At 37.4% G+C, this 20,107-nt stretch overlaps 1 protein-coding gene across 1 annotated transcript; it reads left to right on the top strand.

The window, feature by feature from the left end:
* Positions 1-749: 749 nt before the first annotated feature.
* Positions 750-1,148, top strand: LOC127096094 (uncharacterized). Its single transcript, XM_051034713.1, has one exon. It carries the CDS (start codon positions 750-752, stop codon positions 1,146-1,148), a length of 399 nt encoding a protein of 132 aa, XP_050890670.1.
* Positions 1,149-20,107: the final 18,959 nt, after the last annotated feature.

The following is a 20,107-nucleotide window of genomic DNA, read 5'->3' as shown; positions in this document are numbered from 1 at the left end:
AATTCTAAAAGTTAAGAATATGAGTAACGATGATCTGAAGAGAACGTACAATAGAACCCCAAGTTTCAATGGCGAAAATTATGCTTAATAGAAGGATAATATGTACGTTCATTTAATGTCAGTATACAAAATGTTTTGGGTAGCTATCACTGATGGATCTTTTATCCCTAACAATGAAGTTAATAGCATTTTTACTATAAAATTTCCAAAGGATTGGTCAAATAAAGAAACTAAAGAGGCATCTCATGATTTGAAGGCAGGAAACATACTCATTTCTCTGTTAAGTGCGAAAGTGTATTTCTCAACTTCACATCATAAAACTGCACAGTCAATATGGAATGCTACTCAAGTGCTCCATGATAGTATTGAAGATGTAAAAGAATCTAAAATAAACATGTTGATAGAGGAGTATGAATTATTCCGTATGGAATTCGGTGAAACTGTGAAATACATGCAAACATGTTTTCTCCACTTAATCAACAAGCAATTTTTTTTTTGGATAAATCTTTGTCTAACAAAAGTTGTGCTAGCAAAATATTGATATAAATGTGCAAGGTATGATAACATAAGATAACCTCAATTATGGAATCACACGAACTATTTTTTTAGACTTTTCAACCTTATTCGGAAAACTTACTGAGCATGAAAATGAATTGAAAAAACTCGCTGCAAATAAAGTAAACATTAATAAAAAGAAAGTAAAAGAACAAAAGTCAGACGTCTTCTAGAAATCCTCCACGTCAAAGAGAATGAAAGTAAAGGAAGATGATGAAAGTTATGACAAAGATTCTCGCAAAGAGAAAGAAATGAGTTTATTCATCAAGCATTACAATCAATATATACAGAAACACTGGCTCAAACACTTTGACAAAAATTTAATTAACTTTAGGAAATATCATCCATATACGAAAGAAGAAAAGAAAAAGGAAGAAAATGTTACTTGTTTTGAATGTGGAAAATTTGGTCATTACCATACAACATGTCTGAGCCTTAGCAAGCGCAACAAAAAGAATGGTAAAAACTCGTACAAAACGAAGACTAATAATACCAAAGGTCGTAGAGCTTATATCGCTTGGGAAGATGAAGATGAAAGTTCTTCCTCTTCTAGTTCGAGTTCATATGACAATGAATCTGCAAATTTTGGTTAATGGCACATAAAAGGGATAAAGACTAAGAGATGTGAGATTTTGATTTTGATTTTAAATTGTCTTATAATAAATTGTCGAAAGCTTTTAGAGAAATGCATTTTGATGCCTTAGGGGAATTTAATAAAATATCTCATCAAAGAAAGTTGATTTTAAAACATGAGAGAGAGAGAGAGAGAGAGAGAGAGAGAGAGAGAGAGAGAGAGAGAGAGAGAGAGAGAGAGAGAGAGAGAGAGAGAGAGAGAGAGAGAGAGAGAGAGAGAGAGAGAGAGAGAGAGAGAGAGAGAGAGAGAGAGCTGAATACCCCTTGTCACATAATTGACTAACACTTAATAAGTTATGTTTAATACCTTTAACTAATAAAACACCAATCATAATTATTGTGGGGGGATTTATCACAACACATTATCCTAGAATTTTACCTTTATTGTCGTCTCCATATGTTACATGACCGTTTTCTTTGTGATAAAAACTTGACGAACATCAAAGCGTGTTTCGTCATATGTCTTGAGAATCTGTTATCTAGGAACCACATCCTTTTTGTAGAGACAATACCATCCTATAAGAAGCCAAATATGTAAGGTAGGTACCCAACTAGTAGGTCTTGTAGGGTTAGTAAAAGAGAACATAATTATCCATAATGTAATACCATTAGAAACTTTGATATTCCTAACATAGAAAAGAGGCCTAATGTGACATTTGTGACCATAATAATGACATATAACTTACGATAAAATATTCCTTCTATCTTTCCTAGAAAAATGAATCTTTTTATTAAAATTGTTCTCCCTATCACTTAAAAATGTAGAAACAATGTTAAATTGTGAAACAACATGTGTCATTTGTTCTTTTAGGATTCTATTTTCAATATTTAAAGCCGCATAAGTGTTACATTCTATTTTAACTACCTTTTCAATTAAAATATCAAAACACATAACGACTTGCTTATGAGAGATGCATGAGATACCTTTAAGGATTCTAAGTTACTATTAAGATCAAAAACCTCTCTGTCCCCCCCCCTCTCTCTCTCTCTCTCTCTCTCTAGTTTTAAAATCAGTTTTCTTTGATGAGATATTTTCTTAAACGCACCTAAGACATCAACATGCATTTCTCTAAACACTTTTGACAATTTATTATAAGACAGTGTAAATTCAGAATCAGAATCATACACTTCTAAGCCTTTATCCTTTTATATGCCATTAAGCATAAATTTGCAGATTCATTATCATCTAAAATCGAACTAGAAGAGGAAGAAGTTTTTTCTTCATCTTCCCAAGCGATACAAGCTCTACAACCTTTGGTATGATTGACCTTCATCTTGTATGATAATGACCATATTTTCCATATTCATAACAAGTAACGTTTTATTCCTTTTTGTTTTCTTCTTTCTTATGTGAATTATATTTTTTAAAGCTAATTAGATTTTTGTCAGAGTGCTTGAGCCGATATTTCTTTATAAATCAACTGTACCACTTGACGAATAAACCCATTTCTTTCTCTTTGGAAGAATCTTCGTCATAAATTTCATCATCTTCCTCTACTTCCCTTCTCTTAGACGTGGAGGTTTTTTAGAAGATGTATGACTTCTCTTATTTTACTTTCTCTTTATTAGCATTTGCATTTCTTGCAACGAGCCTTTTCAAATCATTTTCACGCTCATTAAGTTTTTCAAAAAAGGTTGAAACATCCAAATTATTTAGTTCATGCAATTCCATAATGGCGGTTACCTTAGGTAGACATACCCTGCACATTGATATCAAAATTTTTTTAGCACAATTTTTGTTAGAAAGAGATTTACCCAAAATTTCTAGTGTGTTGATTAAGTGGAGAAAACGCGTCTTCATTGTTAGGGATAAAAGGTCCATCAATGATAGATACCCAAAGCATTTTGTATACTGACATTAAATAAACATGCATATTATCCTTCTATTAAACATAGTTTTCTCCATTGAAAATTGGAGCTCTATTGTATGCTTCTTTCGGATCATCGTTACCCGTATTCTCAACTTTTGGAGTCGTTAGACCTTATCAAAAGACCAACTTTGAGGCCAAATATTGGGAGAGAATATGAACTCGAATGATCTAAAGGGGGAGGGGGTGAAGGCGTCTCTAATAATAGACCAATTTAAAAAAATAATTTTAGAAATTAGAGCTTGATAAAAAATTGCTTGGCGCTTAGAATTTTTTTTCGTTGAAAACATGTTCTTTTTGGATTGATCATATTATAATTAATCACAAACAAGAAATGAATACTGGATGAAAAATACCAAATCAATCGATGTCATGATTGGCAAAAAAATTGATTTACACGAGGTGTGTAATACAAGTATTTTCAATTGAGCAAGAAATCTAACATTAGAATGCTCAGTGTTAATCAAAAGTAAGAAAGTTTTAGATCTCAATTTGACAAATCCTAAAACTTATTTACGAAACTTCTATCAATACAATAATCTTTGATATCATGCGATTCTAAGGAAACATTAAATCTAAACATGCAATCCTAAACAAAAATGTAAATAGAGAGGGAAAGACTAAGATAATACACTAGATTTATTGGGGTTTAACAATTCGTCCTCGCTTATGCCTACTCTACTCTCCAATGGTTACCCATTGAAAACTTGTTGTTCTTCCACTATGATTTTGACAATATTACACGTATTCTCTTACTACAATTACAATTCAAGATAATACTGAAAATAAAGATCTTCACTCTGAATCTTATTTAACTGTACACAACTTCTGACACTAAATTCGTACAAAATCTTTACTCGACTTCGACTTGTCGCATATCAAAAAATATGATCCTTCAAAAGGATTCAAATAGATTTTCCACATAACTTTATTTATTCCAAAGGAGGAAACAAAAAATATAGAAAACCCTTAAAAGAAATATGATGGTCGTTGCAACCATATTCGGGTTCAGGAGTTGATTACGCAAAGGGAAGGTATTAACACCCTCACGTTCGTTGTACTCAACAAAAACCTTTTAGTTAAACTTGCGATCAAATGTTAACTAATGTTATTTGTTTTCTTTGAGTAATTAAAATTGTAAAAGGAAGAGAAAAAAGGGTCGCAAAGACGTTTTTATTAAGGTGCTTGACAAGATTGCGTGTCTTGCTGCTACGTATCCTTAGGTATAATGAGGAATTCAAAGCGATGTAGTTCCATGAGAAGGTTACGATTTTGTTGGTTTGTTTTATTGAACAAGTGTTTAGGTTGCATTCAGACTAAACAATGCTGTTTTGAAAAAGTTTGTTGATCATACAGGGGCGAGAAATTATGTTTGATGTGTTTGAGTATGCTTTAGGGTTTGGAAGACGGATATTCATGACTTGCAAGCAATTTCTACTTGGGTCTAACTTTCAGGACTATGACTGGACCTTTCACCTAGGTAGTCTTTTTCTTTCCAGTTTATTGCGAAAGTGTTTGAGTATTTACAAGTGTTTTAAATGGAATACAAACACTTGAGCTTGCAAGAAATTATTGCATGGGCTTAATGTTCGGGACTATGACTGGGCCTTTCACCCAGATAGTTTTTTTCTTTCGATTTATTATTAAAAAATGACATGTTTGCGTTTTGGTGAAACACGAGTATTTAAGACTTGCAAGCGATTATCACTTAGGCCTAATACTCAGGGCTATGACTGGACCTTTCATCCAAGTAGTCTTTTTCTTTCATTTTTGTGAAAATGTCAAAGTATGAATTAGTTGTTTTGAATTTGATTATGAAAAGAGCTTTATGTTGGATCGAGTGTTTGATTTGCATTATGAATGAATTGTGAAAAAGTGGGTTGTAAAATGGTTTGAAGTCGATAGTGAAAATGGTTTGATTTGTGAAAATTGCTCGACGTTGGATCGAGCTTACTTTTGTTCTTTTTGAAAGATGATTGATTTTGCGCAATAGGAAAACAATAAAATTATTACACGTCATGTGGGTGGTGGTACATTTTGTTGAATGGGGATATAATAAAGCGATTAAAATACAAACCCATTAAATAATTTAAATGAGCTAATTGTAAGAAAGACCAAGAGAAAACCACGTGACTGTAAGCAAACAGAAGTTTAGAGTACTGAATTTGACTTTAAGCTAACTTAAAGTGGATTCATGTAGGAATCACTTTATAAGAAACCAATCAAAAATGATATTGCAATGAGAAATCCAACATCTCTATAAACTATATATAATATTTACAACGGAAAAATAACCGAAATTTAAAGTAAAGAATTTAGCTCTAAGTTAAGCCAACTTAAAGTGGATTCGTGTACGAATCACTCTATAAGAAGCCGAGCAACCTAATTTATGTCTCAAAGTGATTTTGAAAAGTTAATTTGAATATAAACTTCGAAATCACAATGCAATAATAAATCAAAGGATAATCAAGCACTATATTTATAATATTTATGTATTTTCATGAAAACTATCTATTTAAAAATACAAATACATAGAAAATAAAAAAACTATCATAACAAAAATTAAAATGGAAAGCAAGTCATCAAATAAAAACAAAAGAAATAATAATAAAATAAAAAAACTGAATAAGTTAATATAAAAAAATGAAGAGGATGAAACCAACGCCAGTAAACATATTAATGTTAGAAACATAATTTAAATAGAATGATCGAGGCTAGAATCGTGAATGGTGCCACTTTCCTTAAAAGTATTTCAAGCACTCTCTTATAGTCTTAGAGTTGGAACACAAGAATACCCACAATAGTTCAGCATTCTAAACGAATCTGCATAAGACTAGTGAAGATTCAAATGTAGGGAAGAGTGTCTGTTATCATATGAAGAGGATGTATATTTTTGTTATACTTTTTCTGAATCTATAATGCTCAATTTATAGGCTAAAGTGGTGATGTTTCACAAGGTTGCGCCCCTTGATGAAACGCATCATTTCAACAACACTTTTTGTTAAAAGTTGTAACTTTTCACCTACGGAAACAGTTTAAAACGTTGCCTATTTCTGATTCATAAAACAAATTGTCTACTGCAACGCTTCAGAAAGCGTTGCTACTTTTGAATTCAAACAAACTATCTATTGTAACTGTTCACCAACCGTTGCCTGCTTTCGTAAACACTTGCTTGTTTTCGAATTCAAAAGGCAAGAAGCCTACTGCAACAGTTTATCAAGCGTTGCACTATTTTGCCCACAACAACGATTTTATCAAATGTTACACTGTTTTGCATTCTACAACACTTCACAAAATGTTATCTATTTTCAAATTTAAAATACTAACTTCACATGCATATTTTCTTGTCACTTTGGAACACACTCAAGATTATTAATTCTTAATAATTTACAACAATCCCCCACTTATTCTAATAATGGCAAGATCAATTCCCAAAAAAGAGTAATAAAGAATGTTAATACAGTTAGGTACCTTCCGATTTAAAATTTAACCTTAGCGAGGACAACACAAAATCTAATCGAAATGTCTAGTAGCAATGCTTTTAAACCATTAATCCATATGATTAGGCTGACGTTACCTTCCTCACATTCTTTAAGGGTTCTTTCCTTACATATATCGCCTAACACTTATTTATGGCCGTATGCTTTCCTGATTCATGAATTTTTCGTGAGAGAAACTCCAACTCTCACATTGAGACGACACCATCTCGAAATTCACATAGGTTTATTTTATATTGTATCCTTTTCCATGAGACACATACCCTCAGTATTGAACTTCATTAAGAGTTTAATTAAAAACTCAACCCTCATTTTAAAGGTCAACATTATTACGAAATATTCGACAAACGTCCAAATCAACGACTTGTTGTTACCCATTGAATCTTAAGGTTAATGTTCTGTTAACGTAATATTGGGTTGCCGCCGTTGTCGGAACTCTTACTCAAGGAGTTTCAACCTCATGCCTCTCGAGGTTTTTTTTACTAAGTCTCTGGCTAGTGGCTTAGTAAATGGATCAGCCAAAATATAATTTGATCATATATATGTGAATGAAATGATTACATCCTTAATCAATTTTCTCAAGAAAGAATGTCTAAGTACTACTTTCCTAGACTTTATATTATACATTTTTTGTATGCTTTGGGTAAAATGACTGGACTATCACAATGTATTAACACCTTTGAAACATTGTCTTTAGCCAATGTAACTTCCAACAGAAGGTCCCTCAACCCTTCAGCTTCTTCACCAGTGGAAGCAAGAGCCTTGAACTCGGATTCTATGGTTGAGAGAGTGATCCATATTTGTTTCTTGCTCTTTTAAGAAATTATACCATCGGCTAGTGTAAATATTCACATAAATGCAAATTTATGATATTCAACACTTGATATCAAACTCGTATCTGTATATCTTTTTAATATGGAAAGAAATTTACCATAATGGAGACCAAGATTTTTTGTTTTCATAGGATAGCCAAAAGTCCTAATTATGTCCTTCTAGTGCTCACCATTTGAATTGCTAGTAAAATCTACTCATTTTACTAATTCCAAATGTTATGTCGGGTCTACTACATTGCATGCACTTGCATATTCCAATTGAGCCACAACTCTTCCATCTTTCTTTTGAAGTTTAACACTAGAATCAAATGGAGTACTTAATTTATTGAAATGTAAGTGTTTGAACTTGTCAAATAATTTCTCAACATAATGTTTTTGACAAAGTTCATAACCCCCAATATTTCGCTTTACTTTGATCCCCAAAAGTGTGTCAACTAGTCCAATATCATTCATCTTGAATGTGGAAGTTAGAAACATTTTTGTTTATAAAATTCCATTCATCTAGTTGCTAATGATCAATCATATAATAAATATGGAGACAAAGGAATATCGCAATATTCTCACACAACTTTGTGTACACACACTTGTAACAAGAATTAGACGAAGAAGGTTTTTAGATAATCATACATGATAATGCAAGAAGGTTTTAGATGAAGTGAGAGATGAAATTATGAGCAATTCAAAGTAGTATAGTATAAATTGAAATGAGCACCTTAGTTATGTTCACTTGTCTCAAATCTTCACTTGAATTTCTATGTTAAACCTTCTTGATTGACTTCATCATTGATGTGTATGACACTTTTGATCCTTTCTTCTTTAATAATCTTTGTCTTCATCAAAACTGAAATATATATAAGATGTATTCTTCATAATCTCCCCCTTTTGATTATGACAAACTCTTTGAATTCTTGTTTTGATAATGATTGAAAAATCCCCCCCCCCCCAAGTTGTGTGTCTCCCCATTAATTGGTGAATCTTGCAATGACAAAGTCAAACTTTTGATGTCATTGTTTCAGTGCTTGTTTTTTAATCCATATACGAATTTGATAAGCTTTCACACCTTTTGTTCAGTACCAAGAAGAACATAACCTTATGGTTACTCCATGTAAATCTCTCATTTTGGAATATCATTTCACATCCATTTGATGAACTATAAGGTCATGCAAAGAAACTAATGCAAACAATACTTTAATTGTAGCCATCTTTGCTACCGGTGCATATATGTTGAAATAATCAACACCTTCTTTTTATCTAAAACCCATGGCTACTAATCTAGTCTTGTAGGTGTTTGGTGTACCATCACCCAATGATACTTCATTCTAAACAAGATGAGTCACTTGAATCGAACAAAATTCTTATTATTTCCTTCCATTAAATAAAAGAAATAAATTGATTATCAATTTTGTTCAGTCCTAGATCCTTAGCCTTTCAGACTCTCTTGCTTATTCTAAGTTAGAACTATGTTTCAGCAATCCATGAAGAACATTCATCACAAGATTCTTCATTAGTGACTAACTTTCGGTTTGTGTTTCAACAACCATGGAGAACCTTGCTCACGAGGCTCTTCATTTGTGGGAATTTCAAATTCCTTATCCTCCGCGATAAGGTTCTAAAAAATTTCACATCTTAGGATTCATAAGTTACATTAAACTCCAAAATCAAAAATCTATAAAAGTCATGATCTATTTTCATATAGTTTTTAAATGTCTTATAAAATTTATCGAACATACACAATTCACATAACATATGAATCAAAGTTTCAATTATAATTTAAAATTATAAGCGTATCATTTTATTTAAAATTCAGAAAATAAATTAAAATAGTATCATTTGTTAAACTTTAAAAATTAAAATTAGAAGCTTTAATAGATTTGACTACTTATAATGTCTTTCAATTTCCATATAATTTTCAATATTGTCCCAACAAATCATTTATGTGAACAGAAATTGATGGATACATAGTATAAGTAAATATATAATCCATACTGTCCATAATATTAATTTTCATGATGTATGGTTTATTGACTCTGGATGTCGCAATCACATGTGTGGTGATTCATCTCTCTTCTGTGATTTAGAAAAGGGGTTCAACAAGGTGGTAAGATTGGGGAATTATGCAAGCATGAATGTTGTTGGAAAGGTGTTCGATTGACTGTAAAAGGAGTGAATCACCTTGTACAAGATGTGTATTATGTACCGGGGTTGAAGAATAATCTTCTCAATGTTGGGCAACTGCAAGAAAGGGGTTTGGCTGTACTGATGCGGTCAAATATGTGTCGGATTTATCACTACACAAAGGGATTGATTTTCAAAACCACCATGGCTGCCAATAGAATGTTTGTGTTGCTATCGAACACTCGATCGGTCAAAAAGGAAAGAGATGAAGAGTGTCTCCAAGTAATCACTCAAGACGTGGCTCATTTATGGCATCGAAGATTCGATCATCTCAGCTACATAGGATTGAAGACTTTGCAAACAAAGGGCATGGTGATAGGCTTGCCAAGTTTTTCCGAGGGTGAGATTATGTGCAACGATTGTTTGAAAGGGAAACAACATAGAGATGTAATCCCAAAGAAAAATACATGGAGAGCATCATCGAAGTTGGAGCTCGCTCACGCTGATATTTGCGGCCCAATATCTCCAGTTTCAGAGGTCAGCAAGAGGTATTTTATTTGCTTCATTGATGACTATAGTAGGAAGGAACGAGTTTATTTTCTTGCTTTTAAGTCAGATGCATTCACTTACTTTAAGTTATTTAAAGCTCTTGTTGAAAAAGAAACTGGTTTGCCCATTAAATGTCTCAGAACAGATCGTGAGGGTGAATTCACATCAAATGAGTTCAAAGAATATTGTGAAACGAATGGGATCAAGAGGCAATTAACTGCTACATATACACCGCAACAGAATAGAGTTGCTGAGCGGAAAAACAGAATCGTGATGAATATGGTGAGCAGCTTATTGGTTGAGAAGAATGTTCCAAGAAAACTCTGGGCAGAAGTAGTGAATTAGGCATTTTATGTTCTTAATAGATGCCTGTTAGATACCCAAAAGTGCTTATTTGAGCTATCAAATATGGGCATCTTTCACTCCGTTTCCTTGCTAATGTGTTCGAAACCACCTTTGTTTTTGATGAATTGCAATACAATGATAAACGATCTTGGTACCTTTGATTTGTGTGTTATTGTGCAGGAATTAGGCATGAAATAATAGAAAATGAAGCCACAAGAAAGTTGGCAAAGGGACCAAAGAAAAGATGCATTCATCAGCTTGCTCGCTAGGCGAGGGCTGTGGCGAAGGGCTCGCTAGGCGAGCGCCCAGCGAGAACCCAGCGAAAAGCTCCAGTATTTTACAGTGGAAAACATCTACAAACTCGCTAGGCGAGCTGCCAGCGAGGTGTGTAGCGAACACGTCCAGACTTGGTGAAAAGCGCAACCAGCACTCACTCGCTAGGCGAGCCATTAGCGAGCTCCCAGCGAGCATTCCAGTAGCAAAACCTCTCAAGCTCGCTGGAGCGAAGGTTGAAGCGTGGGCTTCGCCTAGCGAAGGTTTTGTTCGCCTAGCGAACATGCCAGTTGGCAAAGGTTGTTTCTCTGGGCGCAGGTGCCTCAGGTGCCTCATTTAGGGGCTCGCTAGGCGAGCCATTCTGCTCGCCTAGCGAGCATGACAGCTCAGTAGTAGCTCTATAAGTAGCAAGGGCTACTTTTTGGAGCCATACTTTTGCACCTCCATACTTTTGTACTTTTTAGATATTTTTCCAGCATTGCTCTTGGGATCTTTTGTGACCTAGAAATCATTTCTCTTCATCTCTTAACAATCTTTCACAAAAAGAAGGTGGATTTCCATCCAATCTCGATTATTCGACTCGGATGTTGATCAACCTTCTTCCGAAACTTGTTGACCAAACTACTATGAAAATGAGTAGCTAAGTCCTTCATTTTGTCAAGGTTAGATGTAGATGATCATTAGCTTTATGTGTAAATGGGATGATCTTCATTTGTAAACTCTTTAATGGTGAATATATGGTGAAAACTTTGTTCTTATTCAAAACTCTTTGTGTTGGTTTATGATCGAGAGATGTTTACCAACTCTTAACCTAGGTTTTCATCCAATCTTGTTTGTTAGCTAGAGATAGTAATGAATGATTTTGTTCACCATAAGGTTGAACCAAAAAGTTGTCATTTTGATAGATTGTGTTAGAGATAAACAATGGATCAAAATGGGAAAACTCACAATGTATGTTAGAGATAAACACATTGGGAGGACTTTGTGAAATAGTTTATCATCTAAAGGAGTTTATAAGTTTTGTTGATCGAACATATACATACAAAGTGATCGTCGAACCCTAACTTTGGCAATATTTCTCAAATATTAAAACCAAAACTTTTACCGCATTTTATTACACTTTTATGCAAGATACCGTGACTAAAACCAAATATCATTGTTACCTTAAGCTAAGAGTTAAAACAACTGTCGAAAGGCGGTGATATCTCACAATCCCTGTGGAGACGATAACAAAAACCCGACACTTAAAATTACACTCAACAAAATGGCGCCGTTGCCGGGGATTGTGAATTGATATTGCGAGCATCGCAATGGTTGCTTAATTTTTAGCTTTCGAATTTTTGACTTGTGCTTGTAATTTGTTTGGTTTAGTGTGTAACTTACATTTTATGCGAGGGCAAATCCCTGTGGACGAACTTCTTTTTGATCCCGAGATCGAGAGAACCGCAAGGAGGCTTAATAGCAAAACAAGACGAAGGAGGCAACAGGCTAGACAACGACAAGAACAAGGAGAAAGTTCTTCTACCACACATCCACCACCGTTCATACCAATCATGGAACCACCACCACCGCCCATTTCCACTCCTTGTGTAAACAGTCCAAGGAACATTGCTCAGTTTGCCAACCACACGGGAAGGCAAGCCGAGATGAAAACGGGAACTCTCAATTTATTATATGGAAGTCCATTCACCGGAATGGACCATGAAGATCCCTTTGCTTTTCTCACAAAATTTTATGAGATAGCATTGGCGGCCGGAGTGGATCAGGCTCAGGAGCTACCGTTGTTCAGAAGATTATTTCCCCACGCTTTGCTCGGCAAAGCAAAAGATTGGTACTTAGATCAAACACCAACCGTCATGACAGACTGGAACGTGTTGGAAGAGAAGTTCATCGAAAGATTCTTCTCCCATAACCGGTTCATGGAATCCAAAACGGCCATCTCGGTGTTTTCACAAGGAATCAATGAATCATTAAATGAGGTGTGGGAAAGATTCAAATCCATGCTTCGGAAGTGTAAAGGGCATGGATTTGATGAATTGACTCAAATCCATATTTTCAAAAATGGACTTCAACCAAATTGCAAGACGTTGTTGGATGCTACCTCGGGTGGGTCTTTATTGTCTAAAAGCGCCGAAGAAGCTACAAATATTATAAGTCGTATGGCTCTAAATGATCTTCAGAGTCAAAGTAGAGGCAACTCTTTGAAGAAGCCGGGAGTGCTTGAACTTGGGACGAACGATGCCATCCTTGTCCAAAACAAACTCATCTCACAACAAGTGGAACTCTTAACGCAGCAAATAAAAGAGTTGAGAGAACCTTCTAAAGCTAAACAAATAGCTTGTTGCGAGCTTTGCAAAGGTGAGCATGACACCAGATTCTGTCCACCTCCCGGGTTCGAAGAAGTAAACTACATGGCAAACCAATGTGACTACCAACCGAGACAACAACAACAACAACCTTATCAACCACACCCTCAAAATCAACAATAACATTTCCAAGGGAATCAAGGGTTCCAACCTAGGAGTAACTATTACCATAACCAAGGTTATGGAGGTGGTTCTTCTAGCCGTCAAAACCCTCCCCAAAATCCTTATCAACCTCAACAACCGCCGGTCGTAACTTCTAAGTTGGAAGAGACATTGACACAATTCATGCAAATGTCAATGGCTAATCAAAAGAGCAACAACGCGGCTATAAAAAATCTCGAGACTCAAGTTGGGCAACTTTCTAAGCAACTCGCGGAACAATAAACCGGTCCTTCATTTTCGGCAAACACGCAAACAAATCCTAAGGAACATTGTAAAGCGATCATGACGAGAAGTGGGAGGGAGTTGATCAGTGAGAATAAAAAAAGAGATGAGAGAGAACAAAGAGAGGAAGAGAAAGAAAATGAGGAGGAAATAGTATAGGAAAATATTGATGGTGAAGTGGGGGAGTGGAGTGAGGAGGAAGAAGTTGAAAAGAACGAAAAGGATGGTGAAGTTGAAAAGAAAGAAAGTGTGGAAATTGAGAAAAATACGAGTGGTGAAGTAATGGGGGAGGAAGTGAAAAAGAAAAGAGCGAGAAGTTCTCGAGTTGCTAAGGGAAAGGAGGTAGTGAGCGCTACTCCAATCCAAAATCTTCCTTATCCTCATGCTCCGTCCAAAAGGGAGAATGAACGGCATTACGCCCGGTTCATGGATATTTTTAAACAACTGCAAATCAGCATTCCGTTTGCCGAAGCCTTGGAGCAAATGCCCAAGTATGCCAAATTCATGAAGGACATACTTACAAAAAAGCGGAGGTATACGGAACCGGAGACCATTGTCCTAGATGCGAGTTGTAGTGCAATTATTCAAAGGACGCTTCCGAAAAAAGAGGTTGATCCGGGAAGAGTTACTTTGGTGGTTAAAATTGGTGATATCTATGTCGGGAAAGGACTAATTGACTTGGGGTCAAGCATTAATCTTATACCTTTGTCTATTATAAAGAGGCTTGGCAACATTGAAATTAAGTCCATCCGGATGACGTTGCAATTGGCGGATAAGTCGACCACCCATCCTCATGGCGTAGCCCAAGATGTTTTGGTTAAAGTCGACAAATTCTTTTTCCCAGTCGATTTTATTGTTATTGATATGGAAGAAGATGATGATGCTCTGCTCATTCTGGGCCGACCATTCATGAAAACCGCGCGAATGATGATATACATTGATGACGGTTTGATGAAGGTGAGAGTCCAAAATGAAGAAGTTACATTCGATCTATTCGAAGCAATGAAGCATTCAAAAGATAGAAGTGATAGCTTTCGCATCGATGTGATCGAAGAGGCAATTTTGGAGGTTTCTAAGCATATTCATGAGATATCTCCTATGGAGTTAGCTCTTAACGACTCATTTAAAGTTTTCACAGCTGAAGAAGAGCAAGCTCTTGATGAATGCTTAAGGGAACTTGATGGTTTAAACGAACTACAACCATGGGAAGTTGAGGAGGAAGACTTGAAGAAGGAGGTTAATGACGAAAAAGCGCCTATTGAATTGAAAATGTTACCTTCTACTTTGAAGTATGTATTCCTAGATGAGACCGAAGCAAAGCCGATCATCATAAGCAACCTTTTGTCAAATGATGAAGAAACCCTTTTGATCAATGTGCTAAAAAAAAATCAAGAAGCCATGGGTTGGACTCTTTCCGATCTAAAAGGAATTAGTCCTTCCTATTGCATGCACAAGATCTTGATGGAAGAGGATTTTAAGCCGGTAGCTCAACCACAACGCCGCTTAAATCCTACTATGAAGGAGGTTGTTAGAAAGGAAGTTGTAAAGTTGTTGGATGCGGGAATGATTTACCCGATCTCGGATAGTCCATGGGTTAGTCCTGTGCATGTGGTTCCGAAGAAAGGTGGAATTACCGTTATCCGAAATGACAAGGATGAGTTGATCCCTACTAAAGTTGCAACGGGGTGGAGAATGTGTATTGATTATAGGCGGTTGAATACCGCAACTCGAAAAGATCATTTTCCACTCCCGTTCATGGATCAAATGCTCGAAAGACTCTCGGGGCAACAATACTATTGTTTCTTGGATGGCTATTCCGGGTATAACCAAATTGCGATTGACCCTGCCGATCATGAAAAGACGTCTTTCACATGTCCGTTTGGAGTTTTCGCATACCGAAAAATGCCCTTTGGGTTATGCAATGCACCAGCGACTTTCCAAAGATGTGTGCAAGCCATTTTTGCCGACCTTATTGAGAAAACAATGGAAGTCTTCATGGATGACTTCTTGGTATTTGGTGGTTCCTTTAGTCTATGCTTGGCAAACTTGAAAACGGTGCTTGAAAGATGTGTGAAGACCAATATTGTGCTTAATTGGGAGAAGTGTCACTTCATGGTGACCGAGGGGATAATGCTTGGCCATAAAGTCTCTTCAAGAGGGCTTGAAGTTGATCGTGCTAAGGTTGAAGTGATTGAAAAGTTACCGCCTTCGGTGAATGTGAAGGGAATCCGAAGTTTTTTGGGGCACGTCGGGTTCTATCGGCGCTTTATCAAAGACTTCTCAAAGGTGGCTAAGCCTTTGAGTAATTTGCTAGCTAAGGACCAGATATTTCTCTTAACCGATGAATGTTTGCAAGCTTTTGAAACTTTAAAAGAAAAATTGGTTACCGCTCCAATTATAGTCGCTCCAAATTGGAATTTAAATTTTGAGTTAATGTGTGATGCGAGCGACTATGCAATCGGAGCGGTATTAGGCCAAAGAAAAGAAATTTTTTTTCATGCGATACATTACGCATGTAAAGTTCTTAATGAGGCTCAAATTAACTATGCCACCACTGAAAAAGAATTACTTGTGATAGTGTATGCGCTTGAAAAGTTTAGGTCTTATCTTATAGGGTCTAAAGTCGTAGTGTATACCGACCACGCGGCGATTAAATATTTGCTCACCAAACCGGATTCGAAGCAAAGGCTCATCCGTTGGATCCTCTTGTTGCAAGAATTTGATGTTGAAATCAAAGACAAGAAAGGATCGGAAAATTTGGTGGCGGATCATTTATCCCGCTTAGTTAATGTGGAGGTTACCGCGTCATAGAAGGAAATCCGGGAAGAATTTCCTGATGAAAAACTGTTCAAAGTTCAAGTTAGGCCGTGGTTTGCAGACTTTGCGAACCACAAGGCTAGTGGTTTTGTGCCTCCCGACCTAACTTCGAACCAAAAAAGGAAGTTTCTTTCGGATGCCAAGTATTACGTATGGGATGACCCGTACTTGTTTAAGTTGGGTAGTGATAACCTTTTAAGGAGATGCGTTACTGGCGACGAAGCGCAGAGCATCCTTTGGCATTGTCACAACTCGCCTTACGGCGGACACTATAATGGGGTGAGAACGGCCACTAAAATCCTTCAGTCAGGATTTTATTGGCCCACTATTTTCAAAGATGCACATACCCATGCGCAAAGTTGTGATAGTTGCCAGAGAAGCGGTGGGATTGGTAAGAGAGACGAGATGCCTCTCCAAAACATCCAAGAGGTCGAAGTATTTGATTGTTGGGGCATCGATTTTGTAGGACCATTCCCACCCTCTTATGGTAACGAGTATATGCTTGTCGCAGTTGATTACGTTTCTAAGTGGGTTGAGGAGATTGCCTCACCTCGGGCGGATGCGAAAACGGTAATAATTTTTTTGAAGAAAAACATATTTTCCCGTTTAGGAACCCCCCGAGTGTTGATAAGTGACGGAGGGTCACACTTTTGTAATGCACCGTTGGAAAGCATTTTAAAACATTACGGTGTATCACACAGAGTGGCAACTCCGTATCACCCACAGGCTAATGGGCAAGCCGAGGTCTCTAATCGTGAGATTAAGAGAATCCTCGAAAAAACTGTGTCAAATTCGAAAAAAGAGTGGTCACAAAAATTGGATGAAGCGTTATGGGCATACCGTACCGCCTTTAAAGCTCCAATTGGCCTAACTCCTTTTCAATTGGTGTTTGGTAAAACTTGCCATTTGCCGGTTGAATTGGAGCACAAAGCCTTGTGGGCTCTGAAATTTTTAAATTTTGAAAATGATTTGGCCGGTGAGAAAAGGAAGGTGCAACTGCTTGAGTTGGAAGAAATGCGCAATGCCGCATATCACTCAAGTTGGTTGTACAAAGAAAAGGTAAAAAAATATCATGACAAAAAGCTTCGAAAGAAAGAATTTGTGCCCGGACAGTTGGTCCTACTGTTCAATTCCAGGTTGAAGTTATTCCCCGGAAAGTTGAAATCAAAATGGTCCGGGCCATTTCGGGTCAAAGAAGTTAAGGAGTACGGAGCTATTGTCATTGAGGACATGGAAAAGAAGGACAGTTGGACCGTTAATGGCCAACGTTTGAAGGTTTATCTTGGCGGTCATGTGGATCGCGAGAGCTGTGCTATTCCTTTGGATGCTCCTCTGTGAGCATCGCACCGTCGAGCTTATCCGACGTTAAACAAGCGCTTGTTGGGAGGCACCCCAACATTGTAAGTATTTACAGTTTTTCGGTTGTGTCGTATTGGGATTCCAATTGTTAAAACTTGCTGAATGTACCAGGAATACTATTTTTTAAAAAGCAAATGTTGTCATGCTCGCTAGATGCTCGCTAGGCGAAGCAGTAGTGAGCAGATTCGCTAGCTGCTCGCTAGGCGAAGCAGAGGCGAGCGTTGCGTGGCAGCACTAATTTAATTCTCAGCAGGCCACTCACTTTGGGCCCTAAAACAATTTTCCTTTTCATAACTCTGAACCGAACACTCACAAGCACTCTCTCACATTTCATCTCTCTCACAAACACTCAAACCCTAAACTGAAGCATTGCAAACCTCACTGCATTTCAAATTCAATCAATCTCTTTCACTAAGGTTTGCCCTAATTCCATTTCTTTATGTTTGAACTTTGTAAATTTCTGATTTGCATGTCATTTAGGGTGAATTTGGGGGAATGGGTACTTTAGGTTTTGCATGTGGGAAACTTTAGGTTTTGCATGTGGGTTTCGAATTACATGTATCCTAGAACGATTCTTTTCTTGATAGATCATTTTGTTCTGAAATAGATACCATGAGAACTTGGGTTTTGCCAAAATTTCACTGTAAACATTGCAGAACCCAAAAACCCGTAAAGTTCGCTAGCAACTCGCTAGGCGAACCAGTGGCGAGCATTCGCTGCCACTTCGCTAGGCGAGGCAGCAGCGAGCATGACAGTAGTTGGAATTCTGGTTTTGCTTTCTAATCTGTTTTGTGTTTGTGTTGCCTCCTCTCTATGTTTTGCAGATGGAATCCAGATCTGGAGCTTCGAAAAAGAGAAAGGGCGGGAACACTTCCCGTCCCGTACCAATACAATTCGACACCGACAAATTTGTCGGGCCAAAGCAAGCCGCAAGATATATTGCTTTGGAAAAGCGAAAGATTCTTCCGGAAAAGAGATTTTTAATCAACCCTGAAGGCACGAACCGAACATTCGCCGGGTTGATTAACAGCAAAAAATGGGACCGGTTAATTTCCCCTCTGGAGCATTACGATATCGCAACGGTGCGTGAATTTTATGCGAACGCACTGCCGGATGATGACGAGCCATTCACATGGACGTCTAGAGTGTCAGGCCGTCCTGTTGCGTTCGATCGGGATGCAATTAACCGTGTCCTGGGTGAACCGCTCCAACTGGGAGCCAAGGAGAGAGACACCTACCACCAAGAATTAAGGCTTCACCGGGATACTGATGCAATTTCTGCTGCCCTGCTTTTGAGAGGGAAATCAGTTGAGCTGAACCCATCTGGGGTTCCCATGAGATACCATAGGGAGGACATGACTCCCTTGGCTCAACTGATCCTTTTGTTGGTTCTTACAAACATCACACCCAAGTCTCATACTTCTACAGTGCCGATCCCAGTGGCACACTTGGTACACAGCATCCTCACTAACGTCCAGATTGATGTGGCGAGGATTATTGCTTATGAGCTAAAGTCCGTGATTGAAAGCGGGCTAAAGTCGGGGGCACGAGTGAATTGTCCCCTGGCTTTCCCTTGCCTAATCATGAGTTTGTGCATGCAAGCGAGGGTGAGGCTACCCTCTAGGGGTCAAGTAAGGATCCCGCCACCCATTGATGACCGATATGTGGCCAAGTTTTGCAAACCGAAGAATGTACGAGGTAGTTCAGCTGCTGAGGTTACCGGGGCTTCTGATGGTCCTGGTACTTCTACTCTAGGATCCGATCCTTTCCAGCAGGTTGTCTGCAACTACAACTGGGATTGGATGGCGGCAACTCAGCGCGCCATGCTCGATATGCACGATTCTATACAGCTGTTACAGCTGCAGGCACGTGACCCCTCCGGTGATCACTCATTGATGACGCGTGAGCAGTTTCTGCAAAACGCTAGCTGGCCTGTGGACAGGCCTGTGTTTGGAGAGGGGGCGGGTGCTGGTGCGTCTTCTGGTGCTGCTGATGGAGATGATGATGATGAGGCTACCGGTTCTGAAGCCGGTAGTGATGAGGGTTATGAGTCCTTGGAGGGCTAAGTTATTTTATTTTTCATATTATATTTTATTTCTATTGTATTTTCAGAATTGTGTATTTTGATTTTGGCTATGTACTTTTGGGGTGTTTTGTCCCCCATGAACAAATTTAAATTTTGAAGTAATGTTATTATTTATGTTTTAAATTTCTTCTGTTTTAATAAATTTTTGGTTGATCAACCTTCTTCCGAAACTTATTGACCAAGCTACCATGAAAATGAGTAGCTAAGTCCTTCATTTTGTCAAGGTTAGATGTAGATGATCATTAGCTTTGTGTGTAAATGGGATGATCTTCATTTGTAAACTCTTTAATGGTGAATATATGGTGAAAACTTTGTTCTTATTCAAAACTCTTTGTGTTGGTTTATGATCGAGAGATGTTTACCAACTCTTAACCTAGGTTTTCATCCATTCTTGTTTGTTAGCTAGAGATAGTAATGAATGATTTTG

The sequence above is a fragment of the Lathyrus oleraceus genome, chromosome 6, assembly GCF_024323335.1.
Source record: "Lathyrus oleraceus cultivar Zhongwan6 chromosome 6, CAAS_Psat_ZW6_1.0, whole genome shotgun sequence".
In the NCBI taxonomy this organism is placed as follows: Eukaryota; Viridiplantae; Streptophyta; class Magnoliopsida; order Fabales; family Fabaceae; genus Lathyrus; species Lathyrus oleraceus.
Note: the sequence above shows the minus strand (reverse complement) of the source record. Positions and strands in the feature narration are given on the sequence as shown.